Source organism: Sparus aurata, chromosome 1 (assembly GCF_900880675.1).
Source record: "Sparus aurata chromosome 1, fSpaAur1.1, whole genome shotgun sequence".
Lineage (NCBI taxonomy): Eukaryota > Metazoa > Chordata > Actinopteri > Spariformes > Sparidae > Sparus > Sparus aurata.
The window spans coordinates 21,600,876-21,619,728 of record NC_044187.1 but is presented as its reverse complement, the minus strand read 5'-3'; the positions used below and the strand labels follow the sequence as shown (position 1 = coordinate 21,619,728).

Sequence of the window (18,853 nt, the reverse complement as noted above, 5' to 3'; positions counted from 1 at the left end):
TATTATAAAATATAACAGAAATATCTTTAGTTCTACTATTAATCAGTTCAGTCAAATTTATTAACACATCAAGCATGAGGAGGTTCTGTGATTATGTGTTAGACACTGTGAGTCCACAAAGTGATCATTAAAAAAATAATGAAAACTGAAGTAAAACAAACAAGCTGTCTTTGTAAAAGAGCTGAAATGAAAACAAAACACAAAATAAGAAATAACAAGTGATGAAAAATACACTAAGGGTGAATCAGACAGACTACTAAGAGCACCTTTAGACTTCACAGACGGAGTCCCATGAACCGAGCTAGATGAGAGGCCGCAGTGGGAGTGAAACAGAGCAGCTATAGTGCCGAAGGAATGGAGAGAATGGCACTTCTGTGCCCACCACTTCCTACTGCTGTGTTCCCCGTCTCGCACTCTTTCACTTATTTACTCTCTCAGAGTGTCAACAACAGAGGCAGAGCTTCACACAGCAGGTCAGTGTCTGTTTCCCTCTATTGTGAACTAAAATATATGAATTGTTCTGTTATGTGGTGGACTTTATAGTGTTCACACAGAGCAGCCATGTGGTTTCAGACTACAGTGTTTTGAAGTTCTGTACTTAAGGACTCATTTTGAGGTAGTTATTGTTACAATGTTTTAATTTACGATAATTTCAACACATCAGAGGGACATTTTATCCTTTTATGCCTTCAATGGTTGCTTGTTACTTTACAGATTTTAAAAGTAGATTGTTTAACTCAAGTAGGATTTTAATGTAACTCTTACTTGGAATTGAGTACTTTATCACTGTGATATTGTCACTTATTTCTAAAATAAATGATGATTTTCCTGCATTTCTTCACTGGCGTCAGTTGAATCTATCTTCCCCTCTCCTCTCACACGATTCTGTCCAACAGAATGAGTGTTTTTCACCGTCTGGCACCTCTGATCCCTCAAGTGTCTGCAACCTCCAGACAAACAAAAGAACAACCGTCAGTCTGTTTGTCACCTCCTCTCGCCCTCTCCTCTCCTGTCATCAAAAAGAAACCCATTCAGATCCCGTCATTTGATGAGAAGGGACTCATCTATGAAAAAGGCAATCGAAAACACATCGACGCTGACAGGTAAATGAAGCTGGAGCTTGAAGCCTTGCTCAGTTCTAATTCATTTCTCCATTTACATTTTTTCCCTCTCTCTTGGCTTCAGATCTTTTGTTCCAATTTGTTCCTCCAAGACATCCAGTCGGCCCTCTTGGAGTAAATTATGTCAGCATTCGCACGGAGAAAGAGCTTCAACCCTCCCAAGAACCAAGCCCAAAACACACAACCCTCCAACTCTCCCTGCGAAGCCCAGAATCTCCATTTCTCCTGCTCCGAAGCCAAATTCCTCTCCCACTCTGAAACAAAAGCCAAGTGATTCTCTTCATCTCCCCGCCTCGCATCTGTGTTATCCTTCTCCATTACTGCAGCAGCCTCCGCCGAAGCCAAGTGTTTCTCCAACTCTAACTGTCCCGACACCCAGACTGAATCCATCTCCAACTTCGGGAAACAGTCAGGAAGCCAAGCAGCCGTCTCCTGTTGCAAAGGAAAGACGTGCTAGATCGATTACCATTTCAAACACTAAAGCTGACCCTGAGTGCAGCAAAGCGGCAAAGCATGACATCCTTAACCAAGAAGCTTTACTGGACTTCACTAATCCCACGTTGAGAAGACTTTGTCCACATGAGTCTCAGAGACAAGCAGCCACGTCTCAAAACTCCTCCTATATATTGCAAGAAAAAGTTGGTTTTAGTAGAAGAGAGAAACCACAGCCTCCACCAAGGAATATAGACGTCAGTGCAATTGTTAAACCAAAGTCAGACATCACAAAACAACAGGAATTTCTGCCAACTGGAGCGGCAGATGCACAAGCATCTCCCTCTGAGTCTGGAGGGATTAAGTTCACTAACGTTCAGAGAGAGTCTCTGTCTGTGTTGGATGGACTGGCTGCTCAGGTGAGGCTTCACAGAAACCCTCAGAGCAGACTTGCAGGATTTGCTTTCAATGACCAATCATATGAGCGAATGTGTTCTGAGAGAAGTGCAGCTTTATCAATGACTCCCAGAGTATCGATCGTCTCTCCAAATATTGAGACAAGACGAAGACGATTTGGCTTCAACAGCGAAACGAGAACTCAGGAAGAGAGCAGTACATGGACAAGTACAGGAAGTTCGTCGAAACTCTTTGAGCACGAGTCACCTCAGAAACACAGACTCTGGTCGAAGGCTCGGAGTCAAGCCGCTCAGATGGATTTGAAGAGTGCAGTAAGCCAGTCGGACTGTGCTTCAAAGGATTACAGCTGCCAGTCAGAAGGCATCGATCAGAAACCGGAGGATCCTCCTCAGTGTGCGCACAGATTAATACGACTTAAGACCTGTCTGGTGGCACCTCACACACAGGAGGCCACGTCAAAAACTACCTTTTCCACACCTGATATTTTATCACACAAACACCAGCATCAGAGTAAAAGCCAAAGAGGGGAGAACTGCAGTGACACAGGACCCAATCAAACAGGTATTTTTGCACCATCTGGCCATCATGAGGTGCCCACAAAGCTACCAGAACATGGCTCAGAGAAGTGCGTTGTAAGCTGGTCACGGCCTGTGGCACACCGCCCGTTCAACACAAACAGCGTTGGCATCAGTTCAAAGGGGGTCTTTGACCTGCTGTCCCAGCCGCAGCACAGAGAGTACCAGAGACCAGATGGGACAACAACAGCTCCCCTTCCACTACACCAACCGAATTACTCACCAGCAGACAGAGCGTTTGTCATGGAGGAAGCAGAGGACCCCTATTATGTCACCATGTACTACCCAGGTTCAGTGTATGTGGGTGAGTACAGAGAAACCACTTGGAAGGCAAATTCCTCAAAGCACATCAGGGACTCTTTCATCTCCTCTGTTTAAATCTATTTGGCGTGAGAAATTAAATAATTTTCTTGCTATCTAAGGGGGCGGGAACTCTGCTGAGTGGGCGGTCAAAGAGGGATTTAAGACGTTGCTCCTTATCAGTAGAGTAACAGACATGCAGAGCAGAGACGTGACAGCGCTGGTTAGCAGACTTCTATCAAAGTGAGTCCAGGGGGACATGCCAGTGCAGCACTCAGCCGAGACAAACAAACACAAGGAAAACATGCAGAAAGGAAAGCAAAAGCAGGACGAAAGCAGAGCAACTCGGAGATAAAGTGTGAGTACAGTGACACCGCCGAGGTTCTCCTCCTTTCACACTTTAGAGAGTCATTTTACCAAGCAACACTTACAAATACTGTGTTAATCCTGGAAGATAGAGATTAAAAATAAGACACCATTAAGTATAAATAAGCAGTCTGAATCTCCTCCTGAGGGCCTTTAGGATATCACAGTGCAGTGATTACCAGCCTTCATGAGGCATCGTCTACTTGCAGCAGGTTGCAGACTGTATGTTTGTGGGTTCTGTGAAGTCCAGCTGAAGACAATTGTTATATTGCTTCATTTAACACGATTTCAGAGGCCCTTAAAGGTGAAAATGTCCAGTATTTGTTTTACATAGCAAAGCTGACTCTATGATCTCTTACCGGCATTTTTTTCTGGAGCTTTCAACTGTAACACACTGTCTTCATCTGCAGGTAGTGTTTACTCAGCTGTCATGGGGATTGAAATGTTGATAAGTGAGCTCAGAAGTTATTAACGATGAAGTCAGGAATCCTTGTTGTAGCAGTTAAGAGCAGTTTAATGAGCTCCACGCAAACCAGGTACAATATTAAATGCTGCTTAAATAATAATGCATTCATTATAATAATCCAATTATATAATATGTCCTGCCCACTTTGAAGCTTTGAGTTCTTATTCTTCATGATGCTTTTGTACTTTTAGGTTAGTAAAATTATGACTGAATGACTTATAAATGTAATGGAGTACTTCTACTTGATGTGGATGTAGCTGTATGCATTAGCTCATTTACTGCACTTAAGTACCAATTTAAGGTACTTGTTCTTTACAACAGCATCTTTTTTTTGGACCTCCGCCAAGACTGTGTCCATCTACAAAACTTGGATAGAGGATGTGTCTTGGACAGCAGTTCCAGGACATTTTTGTCAATTTCTTTGCCATTGCGAGAACGGCATTTTCCTCCATTTTTCTCAATTTCTCAGGCAATAATGCATGGATCTTGACGGAAAAAAAACAGTTGTATTCAGGTGGCTTTTATCTATGTGTGACAACAGTTTGATGTGGATAAAGGGTACTGTTGGGCCTTGGCAGAGATATGTGCTCTACTGCTTGTCATTATAGTTTGCTATTTAAACTTCTACTACTATTACTACTACTACTACTACTACTACTTAAACCACGTTTCAGAAAGCAACGTTGAACTTTTTACTCCACTTCATCTTTATGGTAGTTAGAGTGGAACTATGTAGTCTTAAGGAATAAAATAAAACTTAGAAATGTAATATTTACAATATCAATGAGATAATAAAACGATTTTTTTCCCCATAACTGAATAGACAAGCTGTTCTCAGGAGACAATAAGGTCCTTAAAACACTGATAATACCTATGTATTTTTACTTTATTAAAAATAATAAAGCACAACTTACACTTCTAATGGGGCATTATTTACATTTCAGTAGTTTTATTTTCATTTCTGTAAAGGCCATCAGTACGTCTTCCTCCACACTGCTTCACAATGAGGGAGAATTTTTATATTAAAAATATCCTCTCATTTGATTCAGATCAAACTTGATTAATTTGGACTAATTATAGCTTAACGCAAATCCTCAAGTGTTCCCTAAAAATAGTCTGTATCAGTGACAGAGGACTGTGTACCAAAAAATGTCCCTTTGAGGGAAAGTCATACTGCGCATGCGCGCTGCATCTCCCCACTCCTTCTCCTCTTGTCGCCTTGGCAACGGTAAAGGGGGGGCTCACGGCCAGAGGGAAGGAGAGGAGAGGTACCCAGACTAATCACATGACTGCTACTCATCTTATTATCTCTGTGTTTGGATATACATCGTTTGTTCTTGGACTCAGAGCGACAACAGATCGGGCTGTCTCCTCCTCGAGCTGTGTGCAGGTCAATTGAACGGGAATCGGTGAGTGTGACAGGCGAGCCGACCGTTAGTTAGCCGACGTAAGCTAGGTGCTAGCACGGAGCTGCCCGCCGCTAGCTGTTAACGTTATTATCCAGCATGACTGGAGAGAGACAATGGGGTCGACAGGCTGTGATGGAGCTCACCTCCTGCGTTGTATGAAAACAGATGGATTTTATAGATAACATGAATATGGACCCACAGTGCGTGGGCGTTTATGTTAATTTGTGTGGCCAGCCAGAACAAAAATACCCATTTTTAGTCAGGAAACAGTTCGTGGCGTTAACGTCGGCCGAGCATCATCAGGTATTCTATGTTCCAGTCTGCAAATGTGTGATTTTCCTTTATTAGTCATCCACTGTTATTAATGCTGAAATAATGCTGCACATCTGGAGAATGTACTGTATTACATGTGTGAAGGCAACACAGAGCAAGAGGGCAGGCAGAGAGGGGAGCAGGGCTGCATGACTGCTGAGTGTTGTGAATCAAAGTGACAGCCACTGCCTCAGTGACCTGTATGGTCTGTATCTACCACTGTGGCTACACTGACTTCAAGCCTGGCATCAGGCTGCTCCCTGTGTACACCCCGGAGGGCCTGAGGTTATCAACATCTTGGCTCAACCTCATTCCTGTTACTGTTGCCATCTGCCCTCACTGTTTGTATTCTCTTAAAGGGTCAGTTAAAAAAAAAACTCATATTCTCTAACTACTTGCAGTGTAAGTGAGATCATTGCTAGGATTACAGCTAACGTTTATGTTTGTTGTCGATTAATCTGTTGATTATTTTCCTGATCAATCAATTAGTTGTTGGTGAAAAATCTCAGTTTTACCCGAAGCCCAAGATGATGCCTCAAGTGTCTTGTTTTTTCTAACCCAGAGATATTTAGTTTACTATCATAGAGGAGAAACCAGAAAATGATGACATTTAAGAGGCTAGAATCAATGAATTTGACTTTATTTCTCTAATATAATTACTCAAACCCATTAATTGATCATCAAAACAGGTGGTGATTAATTTAATAGTTAATACCTGATCAATTAATCATTGCAGCTCCACAGGTAATATAAAAAAAAAAAACAATGACAAGTTTGCCGAGTCAATATCTTGTCTTGTCCACAACCCAAAGATATTCAGACTACTGTCACAGAGGAGTAAAGAAGCCAGAAAATGTTCACATGCAGAAGCTTGAACCAAATACATTTGACTTTATTTTTCTTTAGAAATTACATTTTAAACACTTTAACCTATTAATTGGTCATCAAAATAGATGGTGATTAATTTAATAATTCAGGCCTAATCCAGTAATCGTTGCAGCTCTACATGGTATGGCAGAAACATATCCATAACAAGTTTGCAGAGCCTATTTTAAATAAAATCCTAAATGTCTTGTGGAGATTAACTACTGTACTCAAGTACAATTTTGAGGTACTTCCATAGTACTTTGATTTTCTGCTGCTTTATGCCTACACTCCGCTTCATTTTGGAGGGGAGTTACTAGGTTCTTTGCATGCTGCATCAGCGCCAAAGTAGCTCTTTTATAAGATAAATATAGAATATATAAAAGACACTTATACTTGAGTACTTTTAGTATGACTTTTTTCAAAGCACTGTATACCAGTATATACGTATTTTTACTCAAGTATGACTCTTGGGTTCTTTTTACAACACTGTTGTTTTGTCAAGATATTCAGTTTACTGTCATAGTAGACTAAGCAATGAACAAAACATGTATATTTCAGAAGCCGTAACCTCAATATTTGGCAGTTTTTTACTTAAAAATGGCAAATAATCGATTAAAGTTGTGGCTTTGTTCTAACTAATTGACTAATTGATAAACTAACAAATTGTTGCAGCCCTAGTGCTCACAGCAGTAGGGAATTAGATTTACTTGACCCAAGTTGACAGTAGTGGATGCAGTACATTTGGTGATATTGGTATTTGAGAGTTAAAACATTTTTTTACATTTTTTTACATAACATTCTTCACAGGGATTTATTTGTATAATTGTAGCCAAGATATGTCCTCCTTAGCTGAGGATTTTGCATCTCAGGAATAAACTCTAAATAGCATCAGATACTTTATTAATCCCCGGGGGGAAATTTTCTTTGTTACAGATGCTCCGTGCAAAGTATAAATAAAATTAAGCATGAATGGAAACAAGAGATAAAAAATAAAGATATAGATAAAATAGTAAAATAGACAATAAAATAAAATAAAATAAAATATTAAAATAAATAATAAGATAATAAAGTAGACTATCTGGAAATATATCCAGTATACAGTTAAATGTTTGAAGCGTTATAAATGAAATGGGAATAAGTAATTATAGTTTTGTTTTGTTTCAGCCAGTATATTGTCCTGACCTGTAGCTCTAGCTTTCCCAAGGGCCAGTCTCATTCCTGGTAAATGAAGATATACTCTAAACACGATTGAACCCCTACTCCTAATGTGTAGTATAAAATGGTGTTCTTTATAGATAAATGTTGATAAAGAAACTACTTCATGTGAATCTGTGAGATTTGGCTGTACCCAATATGTTTAACAAGATCAGTGTCTAAAATTCAAGAGCAACATCTCTTCATAGTGTCTGTTACTATAGATATATATCTTAAAACAGGACTGTCTTGATGACAAGACGCACTTGAAAGAAATATATTTTAGTAATCTTGTTGAACAAATCCTTTAATTATTCCAATATCACATTTATTCACTGTAGATTCTGTAAAAGGGCGGAGAGGTCTCAGAACGCTCGATTGGCCTACTTCCTAGTGATGTACCAGCATTTTCTGTTAAAGAAAGAATGTATTTTTATACTCCCCTCCTTTCCTGTTACAGACATGTCAGACGTGGTTCCTCCAGAAGTGAGACCCAAACCGGCCGTCCCTGCCAAGCCCCCAAATGTGGGGGTTCCATCCCCCTCCAGCCCATTCCCGCCGCAGGCCCCCGGCATTGGGGGAGGAGCTCCTCCTCCAAGCGCCATCCCCGTCCCCATCGGGAGTCACGGCTCACAGCACATCAGCACTCATAGTGTGGGTCATGGTGTGGGCCACGGTGCAGGCCACGTTGCGGGTCACACTGCAGCACACAATGGAGCTCATGCTCATGGTGGCTCCCACAGCTCCGGCAGTGGATCCACTTTGCTGGGATACATTGGTATTGACACCATCATTGAGCAGATGAGGAAGAAGACCATGAAGACAGGCTTCGACTTTAATATCATGGTTGTCGGTAAGTGAAAGATGATTAATAGTCTAAAGGTGTGAAGAGAATATAATGCATTTTTTTGTTCGCTCTCGATCTTGGGATAAAACAATATGAATAGACATTTTCTGTCTCTCTTTTTCTGTAATTGTAACTCCTTTTCAGCCTTGCTCTTACATTTTGGCCCTCCTTTTCATCTCAGGTCACAGCGGTCTTGGAAAGTCCACTCTGGTGAACACTCTGTTCAAGTCCCAGGTGAGCAGGAAGAGTGCAGGCTGGGCCCGCGATGACAAGATCCCCAAAACTGTTGATATCAAGGCAGTGTCTCATGGTGAGTACGAAGAGAGAGGGACTGTTCTCTCTTTAGAGCCAGACAATTATAGCAGCATTTAATTTGACAGAGAAAATTAATGATCTTTGACCACGTTCTTTGTCCCACATAGCCCAGTTACAGTGTTTCAGTGCACACTGGTAGCTGCCAAGTGAGGTTGCCATTTATTCTCTATGTATTCTAAGTAAACTAATGCATCTTCTGCAGGTATGTTGTGTGCGGGGCTTTAATCCTTCGTTTACTAAGTCTGTAATAAGATGGTGGCTTCCTTCAAAATTTCTACTAAACATACATTGCTCTGGAATAATTATACAATAGCATTTAAAAAATTTACCTGACTTGTCTTTATTCAGGGTACAACAAAGTAGGAAGAAGGTTATGCATTCATCTTTGTTTGTTTGCAAAATATGTAAAAATGAATTCACAGATTTGGCTGAAATTTGGTGGACAGATCATTTGCGGATGAAATATCGATGTAGACAATCAGCTAACTACATTATGTTGATAACCTGGCTGGTGCTTCTGGCCAAACATGATTTTCTGATGCTGTGTCAATGAGCCAAGTTGGTCAGTCTGGACAGGAAATCAAATCAAACGATCAAGGCAAGGTAGGAATCAAGAAGGCTCTACCGTTAAAGGTATAGTCACATTACATTTCTGGTAAATTAAAATGTCCCACAAGCTGCCCAGAGAAAATTGTGATGTCATGCTGGTGCAAGTAATATATCAACATTGATTATACTTATGTCGCAATAACAACATTTCTAAACATCAGTGTTTCTGTTGGACGAACAAAAGCACATCTGCTGGGTCTACCAGTTGATTTGTGTTAAAAAAGAATGTAAACTTGTCTAACTCAGAATGCTCAAGACCTTATGTAACTTTGTTTTATGCCGCAGAAGGACAGACTAATGCCCTCTATTACTTATATTGGATCCATGTTGGGAATGTATCTCTTAATCGCCAGTATGATCAACAGAAGAAAAGAGAACTGCAACCAAAGCCTGTTTAAAAGCACCTGACTGTTAATATGGACTTGAAAAACTGTGAACTGATCCTTTAATGGCTGGTTGTTGCCATAACAGATGCTAAAGGTTTACCAGTAGCGACCGCTTTGGCCAGTGATGTTTTTCATTTTATGAGTCAGAAACAAGTGATAGGGGGGTGGAGTGGCTGTGACAGAAACACCATTCACACTAGTACAAGACACTGTACCATCAAAATGACTTAGAAGCTGTTTTTTCAGAGTAAAATGTTACATAATGTTATGAATTTTAATTATTAGTGTAAGGGGATTTTTCTTTTACCATATTTCTTCACCAGCATTGATGTGTAGCATTGGATTGAGAATTGTCTATGGTGGAGTTCACTAATGAGTGGCTTGTGCATATTTCTACATCTCCTCTATGTCTAGGTCATGCTGGTTTTAGTTAACATCTAGTACAGATTGTTATCGGGGACATTGATTTCCCACTAGATCACAAATGTGTCAAGCCTGGCAGAGATATCTAAAACTGTGAGGATTTTCAAGCTAGAGGTTGTGTTTTAACTTGTTGATCTACAGTGCAGAGAATATTTGTTCGCACACAGACACATTGTAGGTGAATCACAAGTATATTATAATACACAAGTTAGACAGTTGCATAATGGCAGGAATGACCTCATATGAAATTTTTAAGAGTTTGCGTCCATAACGCCAGTCAATCGCAGAACTGAGAGCCGCGTTTCCATAGTAACAGTGAATGACCCCTGCTGGCAACTGACACAAAGAGGTAAGCATGGCTCAATTTGTGGTTTGCTAACAATGTTGTCGAGCCAAGAATCAGAAATGTTGCTTCCTTCGTGAGATGCTGTGTAACTGATATTCTTCCACAATGCACAAGCTTTCTGCTGCAATAAACAGAGCTGGGCATCAAGCCATGATGCTTATTTGAAAATTAGTACAGAGCAAATGCCCCCTAATTAAAGCCACTATGTGTAGCTTTTGAAAAAATCTCACTTAGCTTCCCCTCCCCCAGTATTAGTATCAAATTAAACTGTGGCAGACAGTTGGGTTGGGTGTGCAGTACTGGAGAAGTGAACTTGTGTACATTCTCGATGATTTAACAGCAACAGGAAAACAGTGGTGATACGTCAGACCCTTGTTTGGTCGCTAATGTTTATGATGGTGATTATGCACAAATTGCCTGCGGTTGACAGTGACCTGACATTATTAAGCCCTTGCCAGTGAGAGACTCAGCAGACATGTGGCATCACATCACACAGATGTTAAAAATATCTCTCTCAGATAATTTATTCTTGGTTGTGTTTGTGGCCTGAACTTCATAAAACATCTGTTCAGTATGTCGTGATATCAGTTATACGCCAAATACCGATCAGTTACGTTTCCATATTTTAAGCAACAGCTATCATTTGTTTGTGTTTTTTATTTTTCTACAGTCCTCGAGGAGGGTGGTGTGAAGATGAAGCTGACAGTTGTCGACACTCCAGGCTTTGGGGACCAAATAAATAACGACAACTGGTGGGTTTTCTAACTCCTGGATCATTAAACCCCCATAAATGCCATCATTACTGCTTTATCTTACCAGGAACACATTTAAGCTTGTCATCTTATAATGATATTTTAAGCTCCAGATTGCGGCAATGCATTTAGTCCCCAAAACTACATTTAAAATGATCCTACTCAAGTAAAGCTTTCCTCTTCTTTTGCTCCTTTTTTCCCGCTCATGCAATCTTTTTCTCTCACGCTGACTTCTGCTGCTGCATCCACAGCTGGGAGCCCATTTCCAAGTACATCAATGAACAGTATGAGAAGTTCCTGAAAGAGGAGGTCAACATCACCAGAAAGAAGCGTATCCCTGACACCAGGGTGCACTGCTGTCTCTACTTCATCTCCCCAACTGGACACTCGTGAGTGAAACTAGAGATTAGTGAAGTAATCACTTAAACCATCTTTAAGTATCTGAGGGGCATGTGTTTTTAGTAATCTGTTGGCAAAAGCTGTACTTACACACACACACACACACACAGCACACAGAGTTCACGTCCCTTTATCCCAAAACATTTTATTTCAAGCCCCAAATCAAGTGTGCTACTTTATATTGCAGACACCACACACCTCTCTCTCCTCTGAACACTGCACAATTAGCTCCTGCTGACAACTGTGAAATTGCTTTTTAATGGGCAAACGGATACAGTCTTTTGTGTATTACAGCCAGTGTGTCCCATCCTTCTTAGCCAGTGTAATTGAGACCGACAGGAAGTTTTGTGAGCAGGCAAACAAGAACTGGGACACAACCTTTGTGCAATGATAAGCCCACTTTTCAGTCGCACTCAAAACTCCTAAATATACCGAATTACTCATTGTCCTTCTGTTTTTTCTGTTCTATCTGTCCATCTCTCCCAGTCTCCGGCAGCTAGATGTTGAGTTCATGAAGCGCTTGAGTCACTCGGTCAACATTATTCCTGTCATTGCAAAAGCAGACACAATGACCATTGAGGAGAGACAGGACTTCAAACAGCGGGTAAGTCTCACAAATTATCCCACTAACACTAGACCGATTAATCAGCTAGGCCTACAGTATGTAGCGACTAATTAGCTCATTTCAAATATCAGCATCTTTGTTTATGTCAGTTCTCGACTGACATTTCTTGGAAGCTGTAGGCAGTGATGCCTGGAGTTATTTTAAATACCAGAACAGAAATGCCAAAAACATTTTTAGAGGTATTTTAAACAACTTCAGATTGTTCTGCCCAGAACATATTTGGCCTTTAACGCAGCTTGATCAATAGCCCCCCCCCCCCCCCACACACACACACACACACACACACACACACACACACACAGTTTCTGAGTGCAGCTCCACTGCTGTAAATACAAATATCAGGTCTGTAACATTTTTTCAGATGTAATTTAGGTGCTATCTACAAACAAATTCATTATGTCAGAACAACGTTATGTGTTGAAAACTTGTATGTTGAAGTAAACAGTATGTAACGCTGTGATCCTAACCTCTAACTGAAGTTACATAGTGCAGAAACAAGTGATAGCTGAGACAGAGACACCATTCACACTGTACCATCAAAATGATTTTGAAGCTGTTATTTTAAGGTAACATGTTACATAATGTTGCTTGAACAATCAATCAAATGACTGTTGCAACATGTGTGTATTGTGAAAGGTAGTTCTCATAGAGAATCACCATCTGACCCAGCAGTCCCACTCAGCTACAATGAGCATTTTAGAATCTCTTAACTCACTGTTTTGGTTTTACATCCCGCTTGTTCAATCTCATTACTCTCATAGCATTTAAAAAAAATTTTTTTTTGCCTCACTAGGCAGCTGTTTTGAGCATAAAAGCTCTTAAAGCCCATTGTACAATACCTGCCAAGACACCATTAGTGACTGGTTGGTGAACATAGTGGAGCATTTAGCAGCTAAAGTGCCAAATGTTTCCCTGGGGACTTGTAAGAGACCAAATCAGAGCTAAAAAAAAAAAAAAGAAGAAGAATTCATCATTTGGCAAGAGACATGAAAGAAAAATGAATAGTAATACTCACTGACTGTTGAATGCGTAATGCCCTGTCACTTCAGACAACAAACCCACTAACATCTCGCCTTTGTCTTCAGAGGAAAGAGTGAAATTTATATTCATTCTTGGGTCAAATGACAGCAGTAGTGGCTGATTTTCTCCTTTTTCTGGTGCTATGCTATGAGCCGGATGATGTGAAGGAAACTGACATGTAAATGCTTTTCTAGCTGTCTCTGTTCTAGCAGCACTGGAGCATTGTTCAGTCAGTGGTGAGATAAAGATAAACTGTAGCTAAAGATCTGAAAAAGGAACTACTCTAACATTGTCACTGGCCTCCATACTGCTTTTTACTGTTTTATAACGTGCTTTGACTGAAAGGGAAAGGAAGGAAGTTATTTTTTAAGAACATAATCATTTTTGTAGAATGATCATTTGTCACTATTGTAATTACAGCTTGTTTGCACTACCTTGAGTGGCCAGGGTTTAATATAGGGGGATCCAAAATACTGGGATATTATTTTTCTCAAAATTCCCATACTGGACAGGCTACCACCCCACAGCTCGTCCAGATGTTGGGTGTACAAGTGACTTGCAGACATTACCCAGCCATGTGTTGCTTCCTGGCTTTGTTTTGTGCTGTAGGTGAGGAAGGAACTAGAGATGGGCGGGATTGAGTTTTACCCACAGAAAGAGTTTGATGAGGACATGGAGGACAAGAGCGACAATGACAAGATCAGAGTAAGTGTTTCCATTCTTTCTTTTTTCAGACACATTTGTCCCATGATTTTCATCCTCTCCCACCCCTCTCCACCCAGCTTGACCCAATCTCTCACACACTCACGCACTGCTTCCTCTAAACAGAATGTCAGGGCACTGGGGCATGTTGGGTATTTGTTTCATCTCATAGATCCTGCTCTGCTCTCTTTAGTACACTGAACCATGGTGAAATGTCTCTGTCCATAGGAGGCGATGCCCTTTGCTGTGGTGGGCAGCGACAAAGAATATCAAGTGAATGGCAAACGGGTCCTGGGGAGGAAGACAGCGTGGGGAATTGTAGAAGGTGTGTGATATGGCAACATTTACAGTCCCCCTGCCAGAGAAATATTGATGGTCTCAGGTAAATGACTTGACATATGAGATATGACATTTGATTCTGTCTTTTTTGTTGCAGTTGAAAATCCCAACCATTGTGAGTTTGCTCAGCTGAGGGACTTTCTGATCAGGTAAAATGTGCTTTGAAAATATTATTATGGCAATGCAATAAACTGGACTTAGGGAGCAATCAGAAACTATGGAATTTTCCTTGTGTCATAGTGTATTAAAAGGCAGGAATACAGAAGACGCAGATAAACCAAGACTGAGGAAAAACACAGGCTTAAATACACAGGAACTGATTAACTAACAATACACAGGTGTACACATAGTGGGGAAAAAGACAAAGACAAGAAGTGGAAAGCAACACACAATACACAGTGATATAATCTACAAAATAAAACGGGAAATGACCAAACCAACCTGCGACACACAGCTTACATACAATTTAATAATGTTTTCAACAATGGTACTTCAAAATGTATAGATGTCATTCATATAAAATGCATATTTATGATTTCATGTAATTACAACACTTTCACTTATGTTAGGATGGAGACCCAATTTACCTTTTCGGTCGCAGACTAAAGAAAATCCCAGTTTGAATTTATCCGAAAGTAGCAGGTAGTCTGAGATGTTGGCTAGATATCAAAAACGCTAGCAAAGCTACACAGTGCATGGAAAAAGCACAGCAGAAATATCAGATAGGTTGGATCACTGTGTTTTATTATATACTGTATCTTTGAATGTCATATTTAAAGCTGAAAATGACCAAAGACACAAAGAAGTTTGCCAACGTCACATATTTCTGCAATTCAAATCAGCCGCCAGTTGTCTACCAGGAAGTTGTCTACCAGCTGTCTACGTAACATAATAGTGATTCAGTCTATTAAACCAAAACAGATGATGATGATGATAATAGATCACTGATCTGTATTTAAAAATACACAATAACTATGATACCTCCCTTTTTGAAATACCTTATATACCTAATCTGTGTCTTCCTTCAGGTCTCATCTCCAGGATTTGAAGGAAGTGACTCATAACATTCACTATGAAACCTATCGAGCCAAGAGACTGAACGAGAACGGAGGTCTGCACCCCATATCCTCCAACGACACCCAAGAAAGCAACCTGTAGTCAGTCAGTCTGGAGAATTGTACAGAGTGAGAATAAAAAACAGTGCAATGAAGCTGATGCAGATGAACCTATAATCATTTTCACCACGGCATCGCTGCATGCTTGGAAAACATTGAATTCTGTAAAAGTCTGTGTAATTTTTTTCTGATTCCAGGCTCCACCCATCCTCCTTTACACCATCCTCCCCACAAACACATATCAGACTCCTCTTTCATTTCCAAGTCATTCCTATGAATATTCGGATGACCCAGAGACTTAGTGCCATTATAAAATTAACATTTTATCTACTGCCAATGCCTTCTCATTTATCATCGTCCGGGTAGTTCAAGCTTAGAAAGTGCCACATAATGATGAGTATTAGAGGCAAATGTTTGAGTTTTATTGTTGTGTAGCAGACGTCTGAGTTCAAACTAATTATATGATTTGCTCTAAATATTAAAATCATAATTCCTGTGTTGTAGTGATGCTCTGCAGTTGGCTCTGTACAAATTGCTTTTTTAAAATTCTCAGCAGAGTTCGGAGAAAAAGTCCCCGTGGCTTAACTGTCAGGAGGGCTTAACAAACATTACAAGCTGTGCTGGCTCTTTTATGCCCACCCTCACCAACAAATGAAATTTATCTAATGTTCCCTCGCCCTTTTTATGTTTCATTTTGCATTTACAACATAGTTTGTGTGCACAGACCTGCATACTAAGATGAGAGAAAGCTGCAACATCAGCCGCATATGAAATTCAATTCTGTACGCTACAGCGTTTGTGTAATTAGTCCAACAGGATGCATGACTGTGCGTGCTGCAGATTCAGCATAATAGTATATTAAATGTAACAGGTTTTTCCTGGATTCAGATTCACTTGTGACCTGATTTGACAGTGGGCAACATGCACCTAGTTTTATTGCAAAAGCTAGAAGCATGTTATCTATCCTACATTATTTTTTTAGCAGTGAAAGTATTTTAACATAATAAAGCGTGTTTACAGGTCTTGGGGAGCAGTACTACATATGTAGAAAAAGTCATTCTGGTGCCTACATGAATTCAGGGGAGACAATTTATCAGATAACATGGAGCTTCCTCTGGAGCCACAAAAGGCTTTACAATACATACAAATATACAGTAGTACTCTCCAAGACCTGTTAACACACTATTATATGTAAAATTGGTGGTTATCCTTACAGGAGTAGCATGGCCAGTAATGCCATGAAAACTACTTTTATACAACTTTTTTTACCTACTCAACTGGAGTATAATGTATAGAGCAAATCAGCCTTTGTTCTGGAATTTTTGGCTTTGATGATTGGTGTAATCAATCAAAACTAAAGATGATCATTACTTTTTGTTTGATATCTTGTGCCATGCCAACGCTTCATCACTAAACTCTGATTTGGTTACCAGAATTTGTGTTAATGCCCTTTTAAATTTGATTTCACCTTGTTCACCACTTGGTGGCAGCACTCTGCCATCTATTACACAGTGATGGAGCGAGAAACAAGCACTTGGACCAGCTTTGTGTCCTCAAACATTCCGACTGCTGAGACTTTTAGGTACATTTTTACACAGTCAAAAATTATTTTCTGATAAGGTTTACAGAGATTAGGTCCAACACTGCTGTCAGACATAACTAATATCACTCTCAAGATGATCATGTTTACAAGAAGCTTTAATACTCAAAAGTGTTGGTATAATTACTCAAAATTTTAAGTTGTAAACATGTTTACCACATTTTTTTCTGGAAATGTCTAGTGTAGAGGACAAATATGCCAAAACTACAAGTAATTCAATCTTTAAACATCTTTTAATAATTTTGTTCTAAATCATAATTTTGTACAAACATGAACATTAGTGCAATTTTGATATGAATTGAAATGTGATGTCTGCAACAAACTGAAAGTAGTTGTCTGTGATTTTGGTGCAGTCAAAGGTGTTGAGCAGAATTTTGAATCAGTGTTTGTGTGCATGCTTGTGTCCATATTCTGTTCACAGATCACTGCAAATTTACATCAACTTATCAACTACTTCTGAATGTGTGATGTGTTCATTAAACTGCTATATCATAAGGTGAAGCGCTGCTGTCATAACTCCTGTAACTAAATTGACGACCCACTATCCACATATCACTTAGGATGTGAACTTCACGATGTATATTTATTTAATAACCACTTTTCTCAGAGTTGCTGTGACACATTGGGATATAATTTTCAGTGTTATACTGAGTTATTTATACATTATTAATGTCTTATTATTGTAATTTATTATTTAATAAAAGCACATTCCCATGTTTATTGAAAGAGTTTGTTTTCATGAATGTCACAACATGATAACATGATATTTTTATGAATGTTTTGTATTAGTTTTAGTAGTCATAGTACAGAATTTATACCTGATTTCAAACAGTCTCAGAGTCAAGAACCACAAAAGGTTGTGGTTGAAATAAACATTGATGAAATAAATGTTATAGCTAAAACACAGTGATTAATAGACAACAAGACAACTAGTTTGAGTTATTTTTCATTAAAAGTTAATTTGACCGTGAATTATGCAAAATCTACTACAAGCAGCAGTGATCTCAACCCACCACTAAACTGCATCTGCTGAGCTCTGGAGCTGCAGTGTTAATAAATCAGATGGTACATGCAGATTGATTGCAGAGTCCAAGATTAAAACCTGGCTCTCAGTTTTGTAACTGTTGAGTGAGTTTAGATATGGACATTCTTGTTTGAAGGAATCAGAATCAGCTTTATCTCACTACAGTTTATACATTGCTGCCAATGAACTAACACAGGAATTACAGCTAAGAACAAGGATAATGAACCTGAGCAAATTAAGTATAGAGAGGGCTGTTATGCAGCCTGTATCTAAAGTAAGTGGCATCCTTCAGTGGCATTGGCTGGCTGCTGCTCGGCATTAGAAATGAATTAAGTGAATGTATTTACAATGACTGTAGTCCCTCAGTGCATCATCCTCTGAACAACACAGGGTGGCGCCTATAACCTGCAAGCTGCAAGAAGCTTGCCCCACTATCCCTTTGGGCTTACTGTTATCAAGCGATCCTTTGAACCTTTGAGATTGCAATAATTGTTCCAGCTATTACTCAAACTCTCATGTGTTTGTCTCTGCCAAAGCTTAATGTGGGCAGAGCAGGATGTGAGGCACACAGAACACAGTTTTCTGGTTTATAGTCCACTTGCGGTTTTTGGTATGGTTGTGGTTTCAACTTCACCAGAGAGTCCCCCAAAGTTACACTGCTTTGTCACAGGATTTGAATGTTTTATTTGCCCCTTCACTCACATAGAATGAAATCGAATGAGAGGCAAATAATCAACGCTGCTGTTTTTGTGTATATGTGAACGTAGCCTAAGCCTAAGTCTGGTTGTTTTGTTGCACAGTGCTCTGTAGCGCCTACAAGAGGGAAGAAGTTGAAACAGGTTGTATCCAGGGTCCACAGTGGTCCTGGCACCTCTCCTGTTTTGTGTTCGAT

The 18,853-nt window shown here is 39.8% G+C and overlaps 2 protein-coding genes across 3 annotated transcripts; both read left to right on the top strand.

Moving 5' to 3' along the window:
• Window positions 1–365: 365 nt before the first annotated feature.
• Window positions 366–3,099, top strand: LOC115584564 (uncharacterized). The gene is made up of 4 exons (XM_030422067.1): window positions 366–473; window positions 897–1,103; window positions 1,186–2,849; window positions 3,029–3,099. Exons 2-4 carry the CDS (start codon window positions 898–900, stop codon window positions 3,034–3,036), a joined length of 1,878 nt encoding a protein of 625 aa, XP_030277927.1. The 5' UTR covers window positions 366–473; window position 897; the 3' UTR covers window positions 3,037–3,099.
• On the top strand, window positions 3,075–17,663 carry septin3 (septin 3). 2 transcript variants are annotated; one of them, XM_030422089.1, is made up of 10 exons: window positions 3,075–3,203; window positions 7,920–8,312; window positions 8,488–8,616; window positions 11,056–11,137; window positions 11,389–11,526; window positions 12,023–12,140; window positions 13,791–13,886; window positions 14,112–14,208; window positions 14,320–14,371; window positions 15,251–15,432. In XM_030422089.1, the coding sequence occupies exons 2-10, from the start codon at window positions 7,922–7,924 to the stop codon at window positions 15,378–15,380; spliced, it is 1,233 nt and encodes a 410-aa protein (XP_030277949.1). In that variant the 5' UTR covers window positions 3,075–3,203; window positions 7,920–7,921; the 3' UTR covers window positions 15,381–15,432. The 2 variants fall into 2 exon arrangements, with proteins under 2 accessions (XP_030277949.1, XP_030277943.1); XM_030422083.1 differs by lacking the exon at window positions 3,075–3,203 and adding an exon at window positions 4,886–5,086 and having other exon boundaries at window positions 15,251–17,663.
• The last annotated feature ends 1,190 nt before the right edge of the window (window positions 17,664–18,853 follow it).

Excerpts from the sequence above, each read along its gene's own strand:
- LOC115584564 (XM_030422067.1), top strand. The coding sequence starts at position 898 with ATGAGTGTTTTTCACCGTCTGGCACCTCTGATCCCTCAAGTGTCTGCA. Across the intron at positions 1,104-1,185 it reads AAACACATCGACGCTGACAG|ATCTTTTGTTCCAATTTGTT; the intron begins GTAAATGAAGCT and ends TCTTGGCTTCAG.
- septin3 (XM_030422083.1), top strand. The coding sequence starts at position 7,922 with ATGTCAGACGTGGTTCCTCCAGAAGTGAGACCCAAACCGGCCGTCCCT. Across the intron at positions 8,313-8,487 it reads CTTTAATATCATGGTTGTCG|GTCACAGCGGTCTTGGAAAG; the intron begins GTAAGTGAAAGA and ends TTTTCATCTCAG. Across the intron at positions 12,141-13,790 it reads GACAGGACTTCAAACAGCGG|GTGAGGAAGGAACTAGAGAT; the intron begins GTAAGTCTCACA and ends TTTGTGCTGTAG.